The following is a 22,824-nucleotide window of genomic DNA, read 5'->3' as shown; positions in this document are numbered from 1 at the left end:
GCACTGTGCTCAATGTGTCATCTTCATGCCACATTTTCAACATTTTTGCTGAAGGTGGCAGACGATACAAACACCGCATCAGATTTCATATCATATTTGCATTTCTCAGGCCTCCTTCCTCCACCCTTTGTGATCATGTATTCTAGTTCTTTATTTTGAACGGCTTATCTCAGGCTCTAAGCTTTTCTATCCCCAAACCTGTGATGGCCATTCCTACTTGGGCACCTTTGTTTGCCCTCCTTCTTCTCCTCAGCTGATCCAAAGCCCACCCACCCATCAAAGCTCCTTGGATGATGTTGAAAAACATGTGCCAGTTTCCTGGTCCCATGATTAAGAAATAGAAGGTGTGCTCCTGCCCAAGAGTAGACACTTGCCAAAGTTATGAGAGGACTTAAAAAGAATTTTGAGGAGAAAGGAGTAACATACCCTCCAAAATTCTAACACTAGAGCCTGGCAAGACCATGGGACGACAACAGACAGATGAGGGTAAGATCTCAGTCACCAAAGTAAGGAGGAGGACTGAGAGCTATATGGGTGACCTCAGAGCCCAAGTGATAATCAAAGTACACCAGATCTTTCTTTTTTTTTAAGCTTATTTATTTTGAGAGAGAGAGAGAGAGGGAGAGAGAGAGAGAGAGAGAGAGAGAGAGAGCGTGCACAAGCAGGGGAGGGACAGAGAGAGAAGGAGATAGAATCCCACTCAGTCTCTGCACTGAGCCGGATGTGGGACTCAATCCCAAGACTGTGAGATCATGACCTGAGCTGAAATCCAGAGTTGGATGCTTAACCAGATGAGCCACGCAGGTGCCCCAAAGTACGCTAGATCTTAATGTACTGGCAAATAAGATGTTATCTGTATCTCTAAAACTTTGCGGTTTGAGCTCTTACTATAAATCGGTAATCAAAAGTTATAGTCTAATCTTAAAAAAAAAAAATGAAGAGTTGTCAAGATAAAAATAAACCACAAACGAACAGCAACAATGAAAACAAACAGGGCTGAGATGCGACACTATCATCAACCCGTATTCTTCCTGACATTGCCCACTGTCAGCACAGTGGCTTCTGGTGACCTCCTGAGGCAGCAGCCCCTGGGAAGAGAAGGGGCTGGGTACCTCAGTGTCCAGAATGATTGACTTAACAGAAGGCTAAAGTTCCCTGATTTCATTTGGGAGTCTCTGAAGCCCAGAGTAGTAGGATGTAGTTTAAATTTTTGTTCCAAGACTGAGGAAGAGGAACACTGCAGAAAAGGGCCCAAGGTTTGGAGGGAACACAGTGCTGTTAGCATATGAAAGATTAAATGGTAAGTAAGATACTTTGCTTTCTTTTCAGAGAGTTTAATCTTTAAAACTGGCAATGGTATAAGGAATGGAGTTGAGATTTTCTTTTTTTTAAGTATAGGAAACTATTTCAGGATAAAGAAAACACGCATGTGTTTTTGAGACACTGGAGTTGTTAGGTAATCTTTGAAAATTCCTGGAAGATTGGAGAGGAAGCATGAAATAGAACAGAGTAACCTGCCTTAATAATCAGAGCAAGGGATGGGGTGCCTTGGTGGCGCAGTCAGTTAGCCTATGACTCTTGATCTCGGCTCAGGTCACGATCTCACGTTCCTGAGTTTGGGCCCTGCATTGGCCGTGGCACTGATGGTGTGGAGCCTGCTTGGGATTCTGTCTATCCTTCTCTCTGCCCCTCCCCGACTTGTTCTCTCTCTCTCTCTCTCTCTCAAAATAAATAAACTTAAAAAAAATTTTTTTAAGTAATCAAAGAAGGGAAAAAGAGAGTTCAGAAACTCTAGCATATTTAATTACATTTAACTCATCCTTTAACAAGGTTCTTGTAATGGGACATTTTTAAAATCAGGTACATTGAGGTTAAATTTACGTAGGGGAATATTTATCCTTTTCGGGTATACGGTCTGTTGAATTTTGATGAACTCATACAGTTGTGTAATCACTACAGTTACCCAAAATGTTTTCTCATGTTCCTTTTCAGTCAATATTCCCCTCTTCCCCTCCAGCTCCTGGGAATCAGTGCTTTAATTTCTATCCCTACAGTTTTTCCTTTTTCCCCAACTGTCATATAAACCAAATAATAAAGTCTATAGATGATTATAACTAGCTCTTTTCACTTCGCATAATAATTCTGAGATTCTTCCATGCTGTGTTTATCAATAGATTATTTTTTTTATTGTTGATTAAGTAGTCCACTAAATGGGTTTATCACACTTTGTTCATATGATGGGTTCTTAGAATTCTGAAGTATTAATATTTTAAAAAGGGAAGTGACCACAGAAGTGCTGCATGGGTTCAGTGGCGAGCCCAATAAAGTAACTGTATTTTTTTTAAGATTTTTAAAAATTTTTGAGTAATCTCTACACACACTGTGGGGCTTGAACTTACAACCCTGAGATTAAGAGTTGCATGCTCCATTGGCTGAGCCAGCCAGATGCCCCAGTAACTGTATTTTTTTTTTAAATAAAAGTGTCATTAAAGGACTAACGATGTACTTTACTATAGAATTTTAGCAAAGCATCTGACAAAATCTCCCCAAATAAGGAGAGGGGGCAAGTGAGCTAGATGAGGGCAACTTAGATAGACTCACAGCTGGTTGGATAATGATGCCCAAAGTGCAGACGGAGGGCATTTGTCAACCTTGAAGGGTGTTCCCAGTGGAGTTCTGCAAGACTCTCCCATTCATCACACTCTGCTTGCCATGTTAATTGACAATGTGGTTGAAGGCATCATGGATTTAAGTGCTGGCATTAAAATAGAGAGGAAAATTCCTATGTTGGATAATGGAACCAAAATTTTAAAATACCTTAATGTGGTAAAAAGTATAGGTGGTGGGCCAAAATCAATGGTGTGAAATGTAGGTGAGATTAAGGGAAACATATCCACTTGCAGTATACTGACAGAGAGATCTGCACCAAGAGCAATTCTCAGAGAAAGGCTCCCCAAATCAGTAAGTCTAAACTAAAAAAGCAAAGGTCAGAATTTGAGGTTTAGATCACAGCTAGTCAGGCTTACAAGCTATATTTACCTTCATCTATTCCCTCTCTCTGTCTGTCTAACTAGATAGATTCCAGCTCATTGACTTCATTTTCCTATTACTAATTTCACACTGAGGAGCAGGAAGGGTCTGACAACTGACTGTGAGCAATACAATTACCTGCTGAGAAAATCCAGACTGCTATCATTTATGGCACCTGATGTTAGAGAAAATGTAACTTCTATTTAATAGTCATTTTCTTAATTTTATTCATGGTTTTAAAAACTCCTATTCTGCTAGGTCCCCCCAATTAACATTCTCAAGAGCATCTTTCTGCAATATAAACCATCTTTTCAAATTGGCTCAGCTCAGGAAGATAGTAACTATGCTGGATCCAAAAGGTAATGTTCTACTTTGGACTTTCCCCCTGAGCGTTAGGGTATGTTCCCATTTCAGCAATCGGAAGGAGAGCACAGGGTTAGAACCACCCTTTCTAAGGAGGGAGTATGTCTGTGTGTGCATGTGTACCTGTGGACTTATACTGTTTTTTGTCTTTTTATAGGGTGTCATCCTAATCTCTTCTTGACCAATGGGCTTGACCTGAATAAGCTCTACTGATGATAGAATTTAACGTTTTAAGGGAAAATGTACTGCAGCAGTTCAAACTCTGTTCTCTATTAGTAGGGTTAAAAATGAAGAAATTGAGACAGAAATGCAAGAGGTAATAATAACAGATGGGATGGGGTCCCTGGGTGGCTCACTCCGTTAAGGGTCCAACTTTGGCTCAGGTCATGATCTCGTGGTACATGAGTTCGAGCCCCGCATGGGACTCTGTGCTGACAGCTCAGAGCCTGGAGCCTGCTTTGCTTTCTGTGCCTTCCCCTCTGCCCCTCCCCTGTTCATGCTGTGTCTCTCCCTATCTCTCTCTCTTTCTCAAAAATGAATAAACATTTTTAAAAAATTAAAAAGAAATAGCAGATGGGAAAGAAGAGATTGCTATTTGAAAGAGAATAAATTAGAATCCTTTCTTCTTTTTCCCTGTGTGATTTTGCTAATAAGATGTTAAGAACAGTCTATCTTTAACTCAGTGTTTATACTTATAAACCACCTGACATTATTGATGAGAACCTATCAGGAAATTTGCATATAATAGAAATTTCACAAACTTCTCTTCACACCTTATGATCTCTGGGTAAGTGCATTTTTTGCTTCTGGCTAAGGCCTTATATGTTTATCTTGAAAGTCTCCAAAGCTTCAATGCTTACTTGGAATATAAATTAACATAGGATTCTCAATAGATAACTACCTGAGGAACAAGAGCTATTTTACTTTTCTTAATCTAAGTAAATATGGTTTATATTCCACTAGCTTTGTTGTAGGCCAGAGAAATGTTACAAAACTTTTCCCATATTGTTCTAGCTGTCCTTCAGAAATACACTATCATTACTTTAATTGATTTGTCTAAACTAATTTAAACAAAACAGCAATTAATAAAAACATAGCCTAAAGCAAACTCCTATGGAATCTTCCCCTGAATTCTTCCTATCTTGGCAACAGTTGGACCTAGGATTCAGCACATTCTTTCTAAAAAATAAGCAAATACTGAATTAAAATATATTGAAAGGGTGGGGGGCCTGGCATGCTACCCTTGATGTCTAGGTCTTGAGTTCAAACCCCACATTGAGTGTGGAGCCTACTTAATAGAAAAAAAAGTAAAAAACAAAAAAATAAATAAAATGCATTGAAAAGGAGATGGAAGCCTCATTAGTATTTGCCACTGAAGACTAGGTCACTCAGGTGTGTCTGGCAACCATAGATGGATTTTTTTAGCTTTCTTGTGGGACACAAAAAGATGGATATAATAGATACTATTATGCTACACACTGGAAGACAGAATCAAGAGAAAATCACCCCCATCATCATTCAGGTAATTAGAGTAAAAGCTAATTTCATTTTGTCAAATTCCAACTTTCTGCCTGGAAAATGTTTGACAAGCAAACTTCTCTTTGTAAAGGTTGAAACAGTCTGGATTATTATTCTCATTATTTTGTTATGTTGCATCGTTCCAATAGGTGTTTGCTATCATAGATCTTTGATTTCCCAAATTGCATACAAATGCCACTGTCACCAACCTCAGTTTTTGTTTTTTGGCCTCTAGAGGCTGCAGGCAGCAAGGTTTAAAGGGAAGACAAGCCTCCTCTTTCCCTCCCGGATTATTCAGCTACTGCAGGTTTAGGTCCAAATGTAGCCTGAGGCTTAGTCCGTACTCCCCACTACAGTTTTAGGTGACAGTCACCAAAATGCCTTCTTCTACTCCTGAGAGCAGTCGTGAGGCAGATGGCTGGGAACCAGCCCCTGGAGAACACCAGCAAAGGATTGTGGGGCTTTTCTGCAAAACCTTACTTCTTTTCAGGGCTGTGAGGGTAAGGCGCTTCATCTCTCTGAGGTAGCACAAACCCTGAATATAGGCCATGGACAGAGACCTCACCCAGAGGAAAGTAGCTGGGGCTTATCCTCCCAAAACTTGATGGCATCTACCCTTTGTAGCCTAACTGGCTGCAGATATAGAGGAAGAGAGAAACTGTCTGATTGAGCTTATTTTCTACATAGATTATATTGTCCCATGGTCCTAAGTGCTTTTAAAATGGAATTTAATTAAGGAGCATAATTAAGGTATATAGTTCTCTGGTGGTGACAAGTTACTGAGATGTACTCATTAGCAAGGCCTTACCAGCACTCACAAGTGTTCTGTGCTTCCTTCAGCTGGTGGTATCCCCAGATACAGCTACCAAAGTCCACCCAGGGAGCTTCTTAAAAGATACCAAAGTGCGGGTCCGACTCCAAAGATCCTGATTTAATTACTTTGGTATAGGTCCAAAACATTAGTATTTTTTAAATGGTACCTATTCAATTTAAATGCAACCAGGGAGTTGGGTATGTGCCCCTAGCGCCAAGAAGTAACACCTAACTACCATGTCTGCTATCCTTCCCAGAAAAAGAGAATGAAGAACTTAGCATTTCCCCCAAGAACTTCTGTAGAACCTGAGTTTCATGGGATGTGAATAGTTATTCTGAGAAAAAAAGAGTTCCTGTGATCGCGTTTTGGAAACATGGGGCTAAGCATTTCTTCCATTCATAAAGGGTTCTGGGAGCTTTTGATATGCTAATGTGTAACTGGCATACTTCAAGGAGAGTATAATAGGCAGGGTTTCCTGAACCATAAAACACTTGACCATGAGACACTTTCAAGGAGCATCTCACGAGGCTAATGTTCTACAAAACTCACTTTGGAGAAGTGTATTTATGACATCCCTGAATCTCTGCCAGACTGGGTGATGTGTTGCCCATCTACCATCATAAGGTCTCATTCTTCCTGCTCTTCTCAGCCACTTACTCAGGTCCCAAAGGGGATTGAGTCCTTGTGATTCCATTTTACTTCAATCCAGCTCATTAGCAAAGGAGGCTAAGGATATGATCATTGCATGTGCATTAGGAAAGACCCAAGTCAGTCACATTCTAGTCAACTCTTTGAAGGTGAAGATATTTTTGACATCTGCACCCTATTTTTGCATATAAGAATAGAGTTTTTAGGAATAAATTAACCATCTCCTTATATTTCTCCCTATCAGGCAATTTATATTTTCTATTTAGAATAAGGGAATGGAAATGCTAAGCTTAGGGCTCTGTGCTTTCTTAGATGAATTTTATTCAATTGTCAACTTTTTAAAATGAACAATTTTCTGAAACATAAAGAGAAAAAAATGAGATCATATGGGAACACAGAATAGAATAATGATTTAACAGGGTGCAGGAAATGGAGAATAAGGTAAAAGATCATTGGTGTAGAATGAACCTTAGGGATCATCCAACTTAAATGTATTCATTTATAGATGAACATGCAGAGGCCAGACTGGTAAAATGTCACCTCTAAAGCGATACTATCAGCTGGAAACAAGACGAGACAGAGTTAGGTCCCTGAAACCCATCCTGAGTGCTTCCCACAATCCTGTGTTGTCTCCCCAGACCCTCCCCAAATCCAGAGCTCAACAAAGATAGAAATTATTGAAATACAAATGTATCCAACTTCTTTACCAACTATGCACTCCTGAGGCATTAATTCACATGTGTTGTTTTTACAGGGCCATGTCTGCGACTTGCAGTTGCCTCAGGGGGTGCCTGGGTGGCTCAGTTGGTTGAGTGTTGGACTTCAGCTCCCGTCATGATCTTGCAGTTTGTGGGTTCGAGCCTCGCATTGGGCTCTGTGCTGACAGCTGAGAGCCTGGAGCCTGCTTCAGATTCTGTGTCCCCCTCCCCTGCTCATGCTCTGTCACTCTCTCAGGAATAAATAAACATTAAAAAAATTTTTTGAAATAAAAAGGAAACAATTTCTTCTGGTTTCTATTGTTTGAATTACTAGTTTCCTATGTGCTGACCCTAAAAATCCATTAAATTGCCATCAAGTGACCTTCAAGGGATGCTTTTTTTGTGTATCTCCTGCGGCATTTGCTTTGGTGCCATGCAGCTTGTGAAGTATGATAAATATTGACAACTGATTTAACTCTTAAATTTCTTGCCCAATGTTAAGTTAATCTAAGTAATTTAATGTAGGTTCCTACAAGAAGTTCATCATGGTTCCACCTGTTTGCTAAGGAAGTGAAATTGTTTACTTTTTACTCTACATTTTATTTTTACTCTACATTTTTACTAGGAAATTTTTACTTCAAAGGAGACTATTTTTACTCTTATGTAAATAGAAACTGTCCTTATTTAACTAGTGAATAAAAGGTGACCACCTACAGTTATGTGTTGCTTTCTTTGCACATGGGAATTGTACTCAGTTTCTTGAAGTTTAAGCTAAAGTTTTAAAGTTTAATTTCAACCTTACATAAAGAAGCTTAAGTTTGGGAAATATAGGACTTTTATTCTTCACAATTCAGGCCCATTATTTTGAATATTCTTAATTTTTTTTAGTTTTTTTAAAATGTTTATTCATTTTTGAGAGAGAGAGAGAGTGAGTGCAAGCAGGGGAAGGACAGAGAGAGAGGGAGACACAGAATCTGAAGCAGGCTCCAGGCTGAATACTAAATCAGCACAGAGCCCAAAGTGGGGCTTGAACCCATGAACCGTAAGATCATGACCGGAGCTGAAGGCAGGGGCTTAACTGATTGAGCCACCCATGCATCCTTCATTATTTTGAATATTCTTAAATAAAATGGTCTTGAAAGACCCCTTGAACTGGCAGAACATCCTGAAGAAGGCTTAATAATTTAACTTCTTAAATGCCAATCCTAGTTGTATAATTTCATGGCGTTTTCTCTTTTGAAATTAGACATTTAATTGAAATGCCTTCATTTCTCTTGTGACATGAAAGAATGCTTTCACAAGATTAATAAAATCATCCAATGCTGATTACCTTCCCTAACACTTTTCCATCCCCCCCCCCCTACTGCCTACAAAATGAGAAAAATAAAAACAAGAAACAAAACATACACACTTTGGGAGTTTCGGTTTCTGGAGAAAACCAAACATGTCATGTTTAAGTAGAGACACACATCCTCTCTTGAGGGTGTTGCGGAGAAGGTAGTCGAGCTGACTGGAATTCATCATATGTGGAATACTAAAGCAAAAGGGGATGAACAGCCCAGAAAGAGAAAACTCAGACACCAGAGCTGTCTTTAGAAATTGGGAGGGAAACAGAACTAAACTGACTCTGGAAGGCCCCCAAGGAGTGGGATGTTAGGGAAACAGACGTTGCCTCCATGGAAGGAAGGCATTTCAAATAGAGTTGGTGGAGATAGAAGGGATGTCTAGGTAATAAAAGAGCAGTCTATCATTGAAAGTTTTTAAGCCCGGAATGGGTGACAACCTGACAAGGATGTTGGAGAGAGTGGGAAATGTAAGGGGCCTTCCAACATTGAGAATCAATGAAGAAAATGTAATCACAAGCAAAATACAGTTATCTGGGACTGCCTATACATTTCTTATTTCCAGGAACTATGGGAGTAGTAGAAAGGTCTATTTCTGAGAAGGTGTGATGTCAATACACTTTTTGACTCAAACAGAAGAATTAAGCACATTGATCATTTCACTTCCCCAGCCCATGGTTCAATTAAAACACCATGGCCCCGGGAATAAGCCAGTGGAGAATACATCCAAGACCTAATAGAGATATTATCATAATCTACATTGATTAACATATTTATTGGGTACATACTATGTGCTAAATACTATGGATAGATAGATGAAAGCCTTTCCTAATCACCCCAGGTAATTACCTCTACTGTGCTTAATCCTTCATTACAAAATTTCTCATATATTGCAAGTCTTTGTAAGTAATTTTCCTCCACATTACAAGTTCCCAAGGAATGGGACAACCCTTTAGTTCCAATCTTTGTACCACTGGCCATTACCACAGTAAAATACAAGAAACAATAAAATTTCAGGCAAGGTGGGAAAGAAAATTTCCTCATTTTTCTGATAGGCTTCTCTTTCAGAACTGAGCTTTAAAGATAGTCTAACTTCCTTCCCTTATTTATGTTGTTAGACACACTTTTACTGGACCTTAGATTCAAGGCAATTATGAGAATGTAAGAGACAAAGAAGGGAAAAGTTGTTAAGATTTCCTAAGACCGCAAAGAGGGGAATTCCTAACATTTCAGAAAATCAGGCATCTGGGTTTCTGTCTGAGCTGAGTGTGTTCTGTCCAGAGGCCCAATGCCACCTTGGTCTAATTGCCACCACTCTTCTTGGGAATTGTATTTGCAGGGTCTTCTGCAGATTTCAATCAATTCTCGTCCCCCTTCCAGTAGGTATTATGGTGTCTGCTGTCTTCTCCACACTTTTGATGGTATTCAGCAAACTATAAATAATGAATAAACCTGCCTCCTGTCATTTTGATGGAAACAAGCAGCTTTCCAGGGTATGAATTTGGAGAAGGGTCACTGCTATACAGTTACCCAGATCACACTAATATGTCAACTACCACAGAAAACTGGAAGTAGTTATCTGTGCTTTATAAGGTCAGATCATTCCCTAGTTTTACCTGGACACATTCAATGTGCTGAAAGTAAGTCACAGTTCTCAAGGTACCAAATCAGCCACTCTGTAAGGTGTAATTCAAGTGGTCTGCATTGGGAACAGTATTTTGACCAAGTAAAATAGCACAAGTTGATGTTACTAATTACAGCATTCTCTATGCCTATTCAACCATGCTGTATCCTTACTTCTTTTCCACCCAGAACTCAGCAGAAATAGTAGAAAATCAGACTACCAATGGACTGTTTTCAAAATTGTGTTATGCTTTCTTTCTAATTCATTTTTCTCTTGAGCTTATACTACTATCGAAATTAAAGTTACTGCTGTCAGTTGGAAATTATGAAGGAGACACATTCTATGCTGACATATTTTTACCCAGATTATTAGAAGAATAATAAATGTAGAATCCTTTTAACACGTTAGTATACAAGATAGAGCTTTATACAATTCTCAGTGTCATTTTAAAAATGAATTAGAATTGTTTCTCTTCCAAAGTTAAAAAAAAAAGTTAATAGTCTAGAAACATCCTAGGGCTCTGTTTCTTAAAGATGTCTACCTATCAGAAACAACTTCAGAGCTTTGCAAACAACACAGATGCCCAAGTTCAATGCTAAACTTGACCTATTAAATTAGATCTTTTAAAATGTGTTTGTGTCCTTGAGATTTTTAAAAAGCTCCAAGAAAGATTTAAGGGCTTACTTAAAAAGCATGAAGTCTTTTTCAAGGTTAGGCAGCAAGCTGACCTTTACTGTCCTATTAAGCTATTCTATTGAGGTTTCTTTTAATAAATGCATAATAAAAAAATACATACATTTAAATTTGCTCTACATTGGGAGACTTCAACTTGGGTTTTAATTGGAAATGTCAACCACGTATCTTTTATTTAAAAGGACATAGTTTAAGACATGCAAAAAAATGGCCACTTATGTTATACCATGTATAAAAATTAACTCAAAATGGATCAAAGACCTAACTAAACTTAAGACCTACAACTATAAAACTCTTAGAAGAAAACATATGGGGGAAGCTTCATGACTTCGGATTTGGCAAGGATTTCCTGGATATGACAGCAAAAGCACATGCAACAAAAGTAAAAACAGGCAAGTTGAACAACACAAAAATTTCTGTGTATTGAAGGACATAATCAGCACAATAAAAAAAGACAACCTACAGAATGAAAGAAAATATTTGCAAATCATATGTCTAAAAGGTGCTAACATTCAGAATATATAAAGAACTTCTACAACTCAACAACACGAAAGCAAATAACCAGAAAAATGGGCAAAAAAACTTGAATAGGCATGTCTCCAAAAATGACACATAAATGGTCAACAAGCTTATGCAAAGATGCTTCACATCATTCATCACTGGAAAAATACAAGTCAAAACCAAAATGAGATATCACCTCATACCCATGAGGATAGCCGCTATCAAAAACAAAAACAAAAATAGTAAATAATAAGTATTGGCATGGATGTCGGGGAATTAGAACCCTTGTACACTGTTGGTGAGAATGTAAAATGGTGCAGTCACTGTGAGAAAGAATTAACATATTTATTGGACATACTCTGTGTGCTAAGTACTGTGGATTGAAAGATGAAAGCATTTCCTAATTACCCCAGGTCATTACCTGTGCCCTGCTTAATCCTGTATGATAAAGTCTCTCTCATATATTATAAGTCTATGGCAGTTTCTCAAAAAATAAAAAAAAATTAAAAATTACTATATCATATAGTAATTCTACTTCTGGGTTTATATCCCAAAGAATCAAAAGCAAGATCTCAAAGTGATAGTGGCATACCCATATTCATAGCAGTGTAATTCACAACAGGCAAGAGGTAGAAGCAACCCAAGTATCCAGTAATGAATGAATAGATAAGCAAAGTGTGGCATATACATACAATGGAGTATTATTCAGCCTCAAAAGGAAGGATATTTAACACCCGGTACAACACAGATGAACCTTGAGAACATTATACTAAGTGAAATAAGCTAGTCACAAACAGACATACTGTATGATTCCACTTATATGAGGCATCTAGAATGACCAAAATCACAGAGACAGAAAGTAGAATGGTAGTTGCCAGGGACTAGCGGGAGAGGGAAATGGGGAGTTGTTTAATGGTTATAGTTTCAGATTTGCAAAATGAAAAAGTCCTGGAGATTTGTTGCACAACAATGTGCATATATTTAACATTGCTAAACCATACATTTAGAAATGGTTAAGATGGTAAAGTTTACATTAAGTGCTTTTTAAAAAATGTTTTTTACTGTTTATTTATTTTTGGAAGAGAGAGAGAGAGAGAGAGAGAGCATGAGTGGGAGAGGGTCAGAGAGAGAGAGGGAGACAGAATCTGAAGCAGGCTCCAGGCTCTGAGCTGTCAGCACAGAGCCTGATGCAGAGCTTGAACTCACAAACTGGGACATCATGACCTGAGCTGAAGCCAGATGCTTAACTGACTAAGCCACCCAGGTACCCCTATAATTATATGCTTTTTATCACAATAAAAAATATACAATTTAGGAAGTTTGCTATAAAGCGAATTTTAGTTAAGTGATTTCTATCATCCTTCTACCTTCCATTATGAAATCAGAAGATGTCATTAAAATAAGTAATCTGGAATGTAGTAAAGCAAAGTAAATGAAAAATCTAACAAATATTAGAAAGGCATAATAAATAGGAAATCACAGGAGCACCTGGGTGGCTCACCTGGCTAAGTGTCTGACTCTTGATTTCGGCTTAGGTCATGACCTCACCGTTCGTGAGATGGATCGCTATTAGCATAGAGCCTCCTTGAGATTTTCTCTCTCTCTCTCTCTCTCTCTCTCTCTCTCCCAATAAATACATAAATAAGAAATCACAACTTTATGATAACAAAATACTCAATATATAAATAATAATACCAAAATTTTATATATGATACCATGTGGTGTTAAATTGTTTTAAGGTATGGTTGTGTGTTTCAAATTGTTGTGATTGAGAATCTGCAGCCATACATAATCTTAAGAGTTTTGCATTCAAAATATAATCCCTTTTTTGCTGAGGATGGGGAGAGCCATTTTCAATATATTTAGCTCTTCTCTGGCCAACACCAGACTAGCTTGTTACCATACTCTGCATGAGGAAAGATAAGCAAGAGCATATAAAGCCCACATAGGAAACATTCAGCTCAAGTTTAGAAGTGAAAGTCTTCTCTAAGGAGTTCTGTGGCATTAAGTTGGCAACTAACTAAAGTATCAACAAATTAGCATATTGTGCCTATGCTGAGCAAACAAATGGTTTGCCCATTTATTTCACACTGTCGCTAATATTCAATTTACACATTGATGCTGTATTTTGTTTTGAGCCTGAAAAAGGACAGCTCACTGTCTGATGAAGGCTGTGGCACCTGTAAGTGGAAATAACCTGGTAGCTATCATATAAAATCTGAGTTCTCCAAGTTTTAACAGTATGTTCTTCCTTATAGTATATTGGTAACTTAACAAACCTCCTTAAATTGAGAATTGAATTTGTATAAAAATTTTTATCAAGCTCTGAATTGAACTTGTATAAAAATTATACAAATACAAATAAAGTATATTTGTATTTGTATTTTATACAAATAAAATATATATATAAAGTATATAAAATTTGTATTTTATACAAATAAAAATATGAAAAATATTGGGGCACCTGGGTGACTCAGTTGGTTAAGTGTCCGACTTTTCATTTCGGCTCAGGTAACCATCTCAGGGTTTGTTGGCTCGAGCCCTGCATCAGGCTCCACACCGACAGTGTGGAGACTGCTTGGGATTCTCTCTCCCCCCACCCCTCTCTCTGCCCCTTCCCCTCTCTCACTCTCTCTCTCAAAATAAATAAACTTAAAAAAAATGAAAAAAATATATCTGTATGGATATGACAGTGAAGCAAACCATACCTTTTAAGTCTGGATCAGTGGTAAACAGTACATTATTTACTAAATGCTTATTTATATTCATTATCTTATTTTATCTTATTTTATTTTATTGTTTTTTTTTTTTTTAAAGTAAGCTCTATGCCCAACGTGGGGCTTGAACTCATGACCCCAAAATCAAGAGTTGCATGCTCTACCAAGCCTGGTGCCTGTGTCTATAATCATTATCTCACTTTAGCTCACTACCACCATATAATACAGGGTCCTTATTCCATTTAAAGCTAGGGAAATCAAGGCTTGGAAAGAATGCATGTTACCTCAAAACAACCCAGCTCACATGTATCAGGGTCCAGATTTGAAGATGGTTCTACTCCAAAGCCTTTTTCTCTTAACTTCTGGGCATTGCCATTTCTACCAGTTTTATTACACTCACTTTCACTAATCCAACTAAGTGGTAGGAAAAAAGTCCTGTGAGATATATGTTTGGTACATCTGGTGCATTGTTAGAAGGTAAACCCTAAGTTTATTCTTCAAAGATGCATCTATTACATCTTGAGGAGCCTTGTGGCATTATACAAAATAAAATATTCTATTTAAAAGCCTCTGATGTTGCAGATAAAATTCCAACTCATTTAAATACCCATTATTTTATATAATAGAGTATCTTCCTCAACAGCATTATAATCAGTGAGAGGTACTGAAAACATTTTAAAATTTAATGTGTAATAGTCTTTGCTTAGCATTGTTTTTTAAACTAAATGATAATTATTAAAAGAGGATAACATATTTTTTACACTGATGAGAAATATCATGAAAGACATTAGAATTTTAGAGTCTTAAAACCGGAAATTACCTGAGTAGTTAATATACTCCTTTCCACATTGCATCTAGGGCATAAATTATCTAGAAAAAAAAATTCTACTATCTTCCAAAGAACCTCAGAAAATAAAATTTGAATATGCTTTCAGTAACACATTCCAGAAGGTTTAAAATACACTTGTGTGGTCTAATTTAAGAACCATTTGCAATTTCTAATTGGGCAGAAATTAACACACGCCTGTAAAATCAGTGTATGATATCCCATTAATTTGTGTCATATCATCTGTCCATTCAACAATGTGCCTCACCAAGATAAAGTACTATTTAAATGATTTCAGAATCCTCATTCAAAAGTACCATTATTTGAAAGAATAGTGTTCACTTTCAAAGTTACAATTTCCTGAAGATCGCACAGACACTAGATTTTCTGATCTAAAATGCTTCATGCAGGGGCGCCTGGGTGGCGCAGTCGGTTAAGCGTCCGACTTCAGCCAGGTCACGATCTCGCGGTCTGTGAGTTCGAGCCCCGCGTCAGGCTCTGGGCTGATGGCTCAGAGCCTGGAGCCTGTTTCCGATTCTGTGTCTCCCTCTCTCTCTGCCCCTCCCCCGTTCATGCTCTGTCTCTCTCTGTCCCAAAAATAAATAAACGTTGAAAAAAAAAAATTTAAAAAAAATAAATAAATAAATAAAATAAAATGCTTCATGCATTAGTTATTTTTATAATTTGACCTTAGATGTTTGCAATTTCAAAAGATTCAGTCAGTCACTATATGAATATATAAGTGATATCTCTAAACGGAACTCTGACATGAATATAAAAATGCCTGGGCTAATAAGGATGGTTTAACAATTTAAAAAAAGTCTGAGGAAATTGGAAAACCAGTCTTACCTGAAATGTGTTAAGTGTCTCTGGATGTCAAGGTCTAGGATTGGAGTGGGTCTGGAGGATCCCAGTGGTGATCTATCTTGGCTCAAGAGGTCTTGGAATTCTTTACAAATTTGTCTAGAATAAAAGATTCAACATTGAAGTTGAACTCAACATGGGGCTTTAATTTCATCCCGTGATATTTTACCAAAGGCTTGTTTTCTCATTTAAAAGAGGAGTAAACTTTCATAAAGCAACCTCCAAAGTTCCATCTATAACACACAGGTAAGGTTCACAATAGCAACTTTGTTTTCAAGCACTACAGGATGATTGTAAAATTTTTGACGTGACTCACAGCCCATGAGCACTGACAAAACCAGTGTTCATTTTTAAGGTGAATATTCATAGATTAACCTCAGCATAAGGAAAAATCTATATGAAAGGATCACACTTAATCATTGCTTTTTATAAAATTAAAATATGATTTTTGGAAGGGATATCACATTTATAAATAAGTTTAAATCAAGTTATATAGGCTTCTTTCAGAGCCATGATTCAAGTGGACTTTGGAAAATCCTGTTTCCCAGCATTTCATTATAATTCAGACTCCTGTGAACCGAATTTATATTTTAATATTTAAAGTATATATTTATTTGCCACAATTCAGCCCACTAGCCTCAAAAAAAAAAAAAAAATGATTGCTATGTCCCATGTAAGATGGTTCCTTGCAAAATGTACCCTTAATAGCATTTTCCTGCTACTTTTCTTAACATTAAACAATCGTGATTTCTGGTCACTGGTTTCACTTCTAATTACCACATTCCTGAGTATGTTGACTAACAGTAAAGCTTTTGTGAAACGTAATAGAAATGCTGTATTTCTAAAGAAGCAAAACATATGAAGAAAACAGTTCTTCTTTAAACAAACAACAAAACACTAGATTAATACAGTAGCTGAAGAATGAAGTAAAGGACAGCCAAGGAACTGTTCAAAAGAACACATCTAAAGTGATGCTACTCCATATTCAAGAGATAATGAGATAGCGATTAGTCCTTTTCTTCTGGGTTTACAATGGGTAGTCATAAAATCTAACCATTGGCCCTGACTATAATTATCAATGTAGCCAAAGACAAGTACAAAAGAGTCCAATTATTCCAAGTGAATGTCCCTCCATGGACCCAGCCACTAATTCCTCTCCAAAGCATTTGTGTCATTAACAAATAACTACCAAAAAGTGACAAAATGTCTTGTGGCACAAATAATTTATCACCGAGTTAAAACCAGTAGAGTTTTATTATTAGGTGCCTAAAATTTCTTCTGAAGATCATCTGTGATTTTTTTTATGAACAATAATCCTCAGGTTTATTGCCAGCATTATTTTCATATTGTGTTATTTCATAGAATTTGCCTCTTTCATTCTGATCACAGCTGAAAGTAAAAGGGGCCATAAGGAGACGAAAAACAAAAAAAAAGAGATAGCCCTCACCTGCTCTAAATCAAACAGGATTCTCCATATCCTCCAGCTAATGTTTTAGTTGAATCTCTGAGATGTAGCATCTAAATGCACGCTTTGAACGACTGCATGTATATACTTTCATTGAGGATACTTGATCTGAACTTCTCCCTTTTTCTGTTCTGAGTTAGACTTAGCTGATTGACTGTCAACTGTATTGCTTATGTTTTAATAGATGAATAGCAGTATTAGACTATTTTATGTTGATCGGTGGCATCAAAAAATGCCATTTGGTGGGGCATCATTATCTGTTATGCTTTGTGTTAGCTTTATTTTTAGGAAATTTCTAACTAAAATTTTAAATAGACTCATGCTATCATTTCTCAGACTGGCAATAGAAATTACTATGTGGCAGATGATCAGTGCGATCCATTATTACAAAAAAAAATACTGGAGTTGTTTAAAGACAAGTATTTAATTTTATATCAGATTAAAATATATTTAAAAACTAAAATAAAAGTTGAAACATTGCTTTAGTTCTTATGGTTAGGATTTAGGAATTATTTGGATAATTGAATAAATCACTTTATAAGTTGGTAAATAAACTTCCTTACCATATAAACATTATAGCAAGTTACAATAAACCAAAAGTCGATGAAGAAATGAGGAAGAGGCAAAGGGTGGAAAAATTTAACTCATGCTGAGCAATTCAGCTACACCACACAGGAAGCTGTATCTGGAGAAGTTCCAGAATTCTCAACCTCTGGTATTTGATTCTGCTGCTTAACTCACTGACTTAGGACAGCCTCTCGACTTAAAAACAGATGACAATTTTGTAGACTCCCCTTAGGCAATTATGATCATCATCTCATTATGACAGTTATGGGGCTATTATTTTTATGACTAGTTTCATCCTTATTTAAAATTTTATTTATAAAGCTACAATAAGAAATACTTCTCAAAACAAAATGTCACATTATGAATTATGTAACACGATCTTTGGTGAATCATAAATTCTAACTTTATCACTTACGTCATTGTCCTTAAGGACACAATTTTTAAGCTGATGTCTGAATTTCAAGTTCTGTGTTTCTCCTTTTGACGATTATTGTAACGGTAACAATAAAACTTGTTAGCAATTCTGCTTTACCCTAATGCAGATCAAATGTTAAGCATATTTAGTTATAAATTCAGTGAAGAAATTTAAATGTGTTTTTCCATATATCAAATGTTTTGTCTGTACATGTTTGAATTAAAAAATTGTCTAATTCAGTTTCTATCCCTCCTATATATAATTGTCTAATTACACCAAAATATTTGGCTAATCAACAAAACATAAGAAATTAAGAGGAATTAGGAGGCTAGCCCCTTAGTCAATGGGCCCTTCATATAATTGTACAGTTGGCAACATAATTAAATAGAACTGAATTTGTTTATTCACAGAGGTAAAAAAGAAACATGTGAGCCAATCCAACAATGCAGATCAGCTATTGGATCTCTCATCCGAAGATTTTGAATTTCATATGAATTTTTGATGCAATTGTCATGGTCTTAGGAACAAAGGTGAGCTAACTAGGATGTAATGTATACCCACGTAGTTGACCATTTCAATGTCGAGCATTTTAATTGAAAATATCCAATGAGTTACCTTTGGAAAACAAGAAACTGCTCAGAACACACGTTAGATGTATCTATACATTGCAGGAAAGGCATGTTATTCCTACACACCCCTTAACTCATCTACTTCTATTGATGACTGCTTGTAGTGTGTGTGCTTGTATGACTGCATTGTCTCTGATTCTTTAATTTTCATTTCACATTGTCTAATAGGAAGATGGGATGGATATAAACAACCAAAAAGACAAAAAAATTATACAGGCTATCTCCTAATTTCTAGATGCTTATGGCCTCTCTACACTTACATAAAATAAGTTATTTGGAATCAGTGAACTCAATTCTTGATATTTAATGGTTTGCAAATGTCCAGCTATGGGCAGAAGGATCAAAGGAAAGTACATGTCTTTGCAATATTGTATGAAACCACAATATCATCAAAAAAGAATTCACTACTCTAAAATAGACATCTCAGCATTACTTTGACAAATATGAAAGTATTTCTCCTAATCCCCGAAAGTGCTTCTAACACTGGACTTCTGTGAAAATGAAATCTCCACATCAGTTTGAATGCACGAACATTTAAACAGAGTTATGGGAATTCGCAAGAAAATAAGAACCTCTATTTCAAACGTTAATGGTGGCATTGCCGCAGGTGGCAAGGGTGGGCAGCTGTGGAAGCATCCCTGGGGGAAGGAGGACAAAAAAAAGGATTTCTCTAGATTAGGGAGTGAAGGTCTTAGAACACGCATGATGAGGGGAGCTTGGGTGGCTCAGCCAGTTAAACGTCTGACTTGGGCTCAGGTCAAGATCTCACGGTTTGTGAGTTCGAGCCCCGCATTGGGCTCTCTGCTGTCAGCACAGAGCCCACTTCACATCCTCTGTCCCCGTCTCTCTCTGCCCCACCCCCCTCTAAAGTAAATAAACATTAGAAAAAAAAAAGAATATGCATGATGAAACCTCAAGCAACTAATTTTGAGGTAGAAAATATAAAGGTGTTTTTTCTTAGATAATTTGTATTTGGGAATAACTGTCATTCAGAGGTGTCACATGAGTGCACACATTGGCAAAATCAGTATAATCCTGCCAGCCCGAATGATATTATGCTTTGGGAACACCTGGAGGATATTACCTAAATCCTAGCATTGTATTCTCTTTAAAAAAAATTTTTTTTGAATGTTTATTTATTTTTGAGAGAGAGAGAGAGAGAGAGAGAGAGAGAGCATGAGCGGGGGAGGGGCAGAGACAGAGGGAGACACAGAATCTGAAGTAGGCTCCAGGCTCTGAGCTGTCAGCACAGAGCCTGACGCAGGACTCAAACTCACGAGCTGTGAGATCATGACCTGAGCTGAAGTTGGACGCTCAACCGACTGAGCCACCCAGACGCCCCTAGCATTGTATTCTCTTGATCTGTAACATGTCTTTATATTTCTCCCAAGACTATATCAAGGATTCAAACTGACTACATGTACTTTCAGTTCCTTCTGGAGAAACTGAAATCTTACTGATGAAGACCCCTTTGGGTCTTCCCTTGGAAGAGGGCAAGATTAGAAGCAAAACAGAAGTAAATATCCCCCAGGAGATACACCACACAAAATAATCCAGATCCAGCTCGTTCTACCAAGAAGTTTTCAGGAGCCTGCACAGAACAAGGTTTTCCCAAAATCTTAAGTCCCATTTTATAACTGCCGTATAATTTTCTTTCTCTGCTATTCCTTTCCCCTTCATTTTCTTGTTTTACCTTTTTTCTCCTTTGCCAGCACCTTTTGTTTTCCTTCTCTTTGGGGCGAGATGAATCATCTAAGTTACCGTCCCAAACAAATATATCCTAAACCCAAACAGTGCCAGCCACAAGCAGCACAAATCCCTAACAAGAGACTCAAGTATCTTGGGCTAGCCTGTTGGGTGGCAGGTGTCCCATTTAAACCCTTAAACTTGTAAAAAATAATAATAATAATAATAATAACTGTGTGACATTAGAAGTTGGTAGAAGAAGAAATATTTAGTTTTGGTTTTATGCATTTTGAGCCCATTTAAATTTTAGCCAATGTGATGGGAAGTCATGTTTCATCAGTTTCTAAGAAGCAATGTCTTTAACACTGTCTACCTTATACTATCTCTTCAGAAGTTTTCCCCAAGGGGCACCTGGGTGGCTTAGTCTGTTGATTGTTGTTGGACTCTTGATTTTGGCTCAGGTCATGATCTGACAGTTCTGAGATCAAGCCCTGCACTGGGCTTTGCACTGATAGAGGCAAGCCTGCTTGGGATTCTCTTTCTCCCTCTTTCCCTCTCTGCCCCTCCCCCACATGCACGCAAGTACATGCACTTTCTCTCTCAAAATAAATACTAAAAAATATATATAAGTTTTCCCCAAATAAGAGACTAATTTAGAAATAATTTAACCCACCTGGGACTATTAGTTCTAAAATCTGATCATAGAGTTAGGAAATTAGATAACATTATTAATCATCTATTATGTACCAGAACTTAATTTAATAAAGAAAAGAGCAAAAATTTGCTAATGCCTCAAAGATTATTCTCTAAAAAATTCAATTTACTGTTCTGTTCTGTTGGGCTTTCACACAATAAATGGCATTCTTCCATTCCTTATCAAGGAACATTTTTCAAGTTTGAGGGAATTTGAAGTCATCTTATGCATAAGCTTCCCTTTTCCTACATCATCTCTGTCACTATTTTAATTCACATTTTTGTTGGGCTTCTTACAATTTTCAGAAGCTTTCTCATACGTTATACTTTTCCTTTTCAACAGTATCATTATTGTGGGTAGAGCAGTACAGGCATTATTTACCTAATTACACCCAAGAAAAGATGAGAGTACTGATGGTGATCCTTGGTCCCACAGATCTCCCTTTTACCTCTCACACATTCCGGTCCTCTTTTGTCACATTCTCCAAACATTCATAGTGTTTTGAGATCTTCCCTTCTTGTGTACTAAGGCACAGTGAGTGGTTTGGGCTAAATTACATAGCAGCTATAGACATACTTGCCTGGAATCTACATTTCCTAAACCTACTTTTCTCCTAGGAATTCCTGCATATTCTGGAGAGGTTTTCGTCAGTGTCAATGATAGCTCCTAAACAAGGGCAGTTTGTAAGTCTTGCTACGGACACAAGGCCAGGAGTGGGGAATGTCCTTGTATAACTCATCTAGCTACTGAAGTGTGAGACACCCTGTTGTAAAGAGCTGGTACTTACTAGACTCATTCAAAGAAAATGGAAAAACGGAGATAAGGCACATAGAGACATCCCATTCTGCTTACTTGGTCGCTAGGATCATCTTTTTTCTTGCTGTCTGTTCTTTCTGTTCCATATGTTGTCTGGCAAGATGTTCTCCTACAGCTTTGGCTGGAAACTCTGTTTCACAAGTGTAGCCAAAATCCCGAGCCAAGTGCAAAGCTTCCCCTGTTGGCAGAAAATAAAAGTCAGTTTTCCACAAATGTCTAAACTCAGTAAGAGTAACACTTTATATTTTCCTCAAGCCTCATTCCTGGTTGTGGTCTGGTGGATCACGGTGTCTATTTATTCTAAACAATCCTAGGGAAAGGACTCTTGGGGGTGGAGTGGGAATGGGATAGGATGAAGAGAAACTGAGAAACAGAAGCTACTTACCAGGCAGGTGTATGTGAAAAAGTAAGGGGGAAAACCAGAACCACAATCTGGGAGTTTTGACTCCCCTAGGGGTTCTGGCCATTAGACCAGATTGGCTTCTCAGATCCTACACGTCAATGCCCTAAGGAAAAAGCTCCGTGGGCTTGCCATTCGTTGTTGTTCACCCTCCCATCTATTCTTAGTATATCCGACATATTCAGATATCTTTCCCATGAGATCTATCAAAATATTGGCAAAAGGTCCACGTGACTTTTCAAAGACGCTGAAACACTTTGGAAAGGGGAGATAAATGGATTTTATCAACTTCCTACCATGATGTTGCCAAAGATACTATATTGTGTGATTATACTAACAGCATTATTGGGCTTTCTGGCAGGCTTCAGTACCTTTTAGTGTATGCACAATGCTTCTTAAGTACATTGTTAAAAATACAATCCTTTTAAGTATAATAAAATCATAAAGAAATTTTGGTCTTTCACAAAAATCTTAAACCTGAGTAAATTTTTGAGAAATGAGGTAAAAATGGCT

The 22,824-nt window shown here is 37.4% G+C and overlaps 1 protein-coding gene across 1 annotated transcript in view; it reads right to left on the bottom strand.

The window, feature by feature from the left end:
- TFAP2D (transcription factor AP-2 delta) overlaps positions 1 to 22,824 on the bottom strand; it is a 58,783-nt gene that overhangs the window by 4,624 nt on the left and 31,335 nt on the right. The window contains exons 6-7 of the mRNA XM_045498508.1: positions 21,948 to 22,089; positions 15,625 to 15,738 (exon numbers count right to left, since the gene is read on the bottom strand). Of these exons, the coding sequence (XP_045354464.1) occupies positions 15,625 to 15,738; positions 21,948 to 22,089 (256 nt within the window). The remainder of the gene's footprint in view (positions 1 to 15,624; positions 15,739 to 21,947; positions 22,090 to 22,824) is intronic.

The sequence above is a fragment of the Leopardus geoffroyi genome, chromosome B2 (assembly GCF_018350155.1).
Source record: "Leopardus geoffroyi isolate Oge1 chromosome B2, O.geoffroyi_Oge1_pat1.0, whole genome shotgun sequence".
Classification (NCBI taxonomy): Eukaryota; Metazoa; Chordata; class Mammalia; order Carnivora; family Felidae; genus Leopardus; species Leopardus geoffroyi.
Note: the sequence above shows the minus strand (reverse complement) of the source record. Positions and strands in the feature narration are given on the sequence as shown.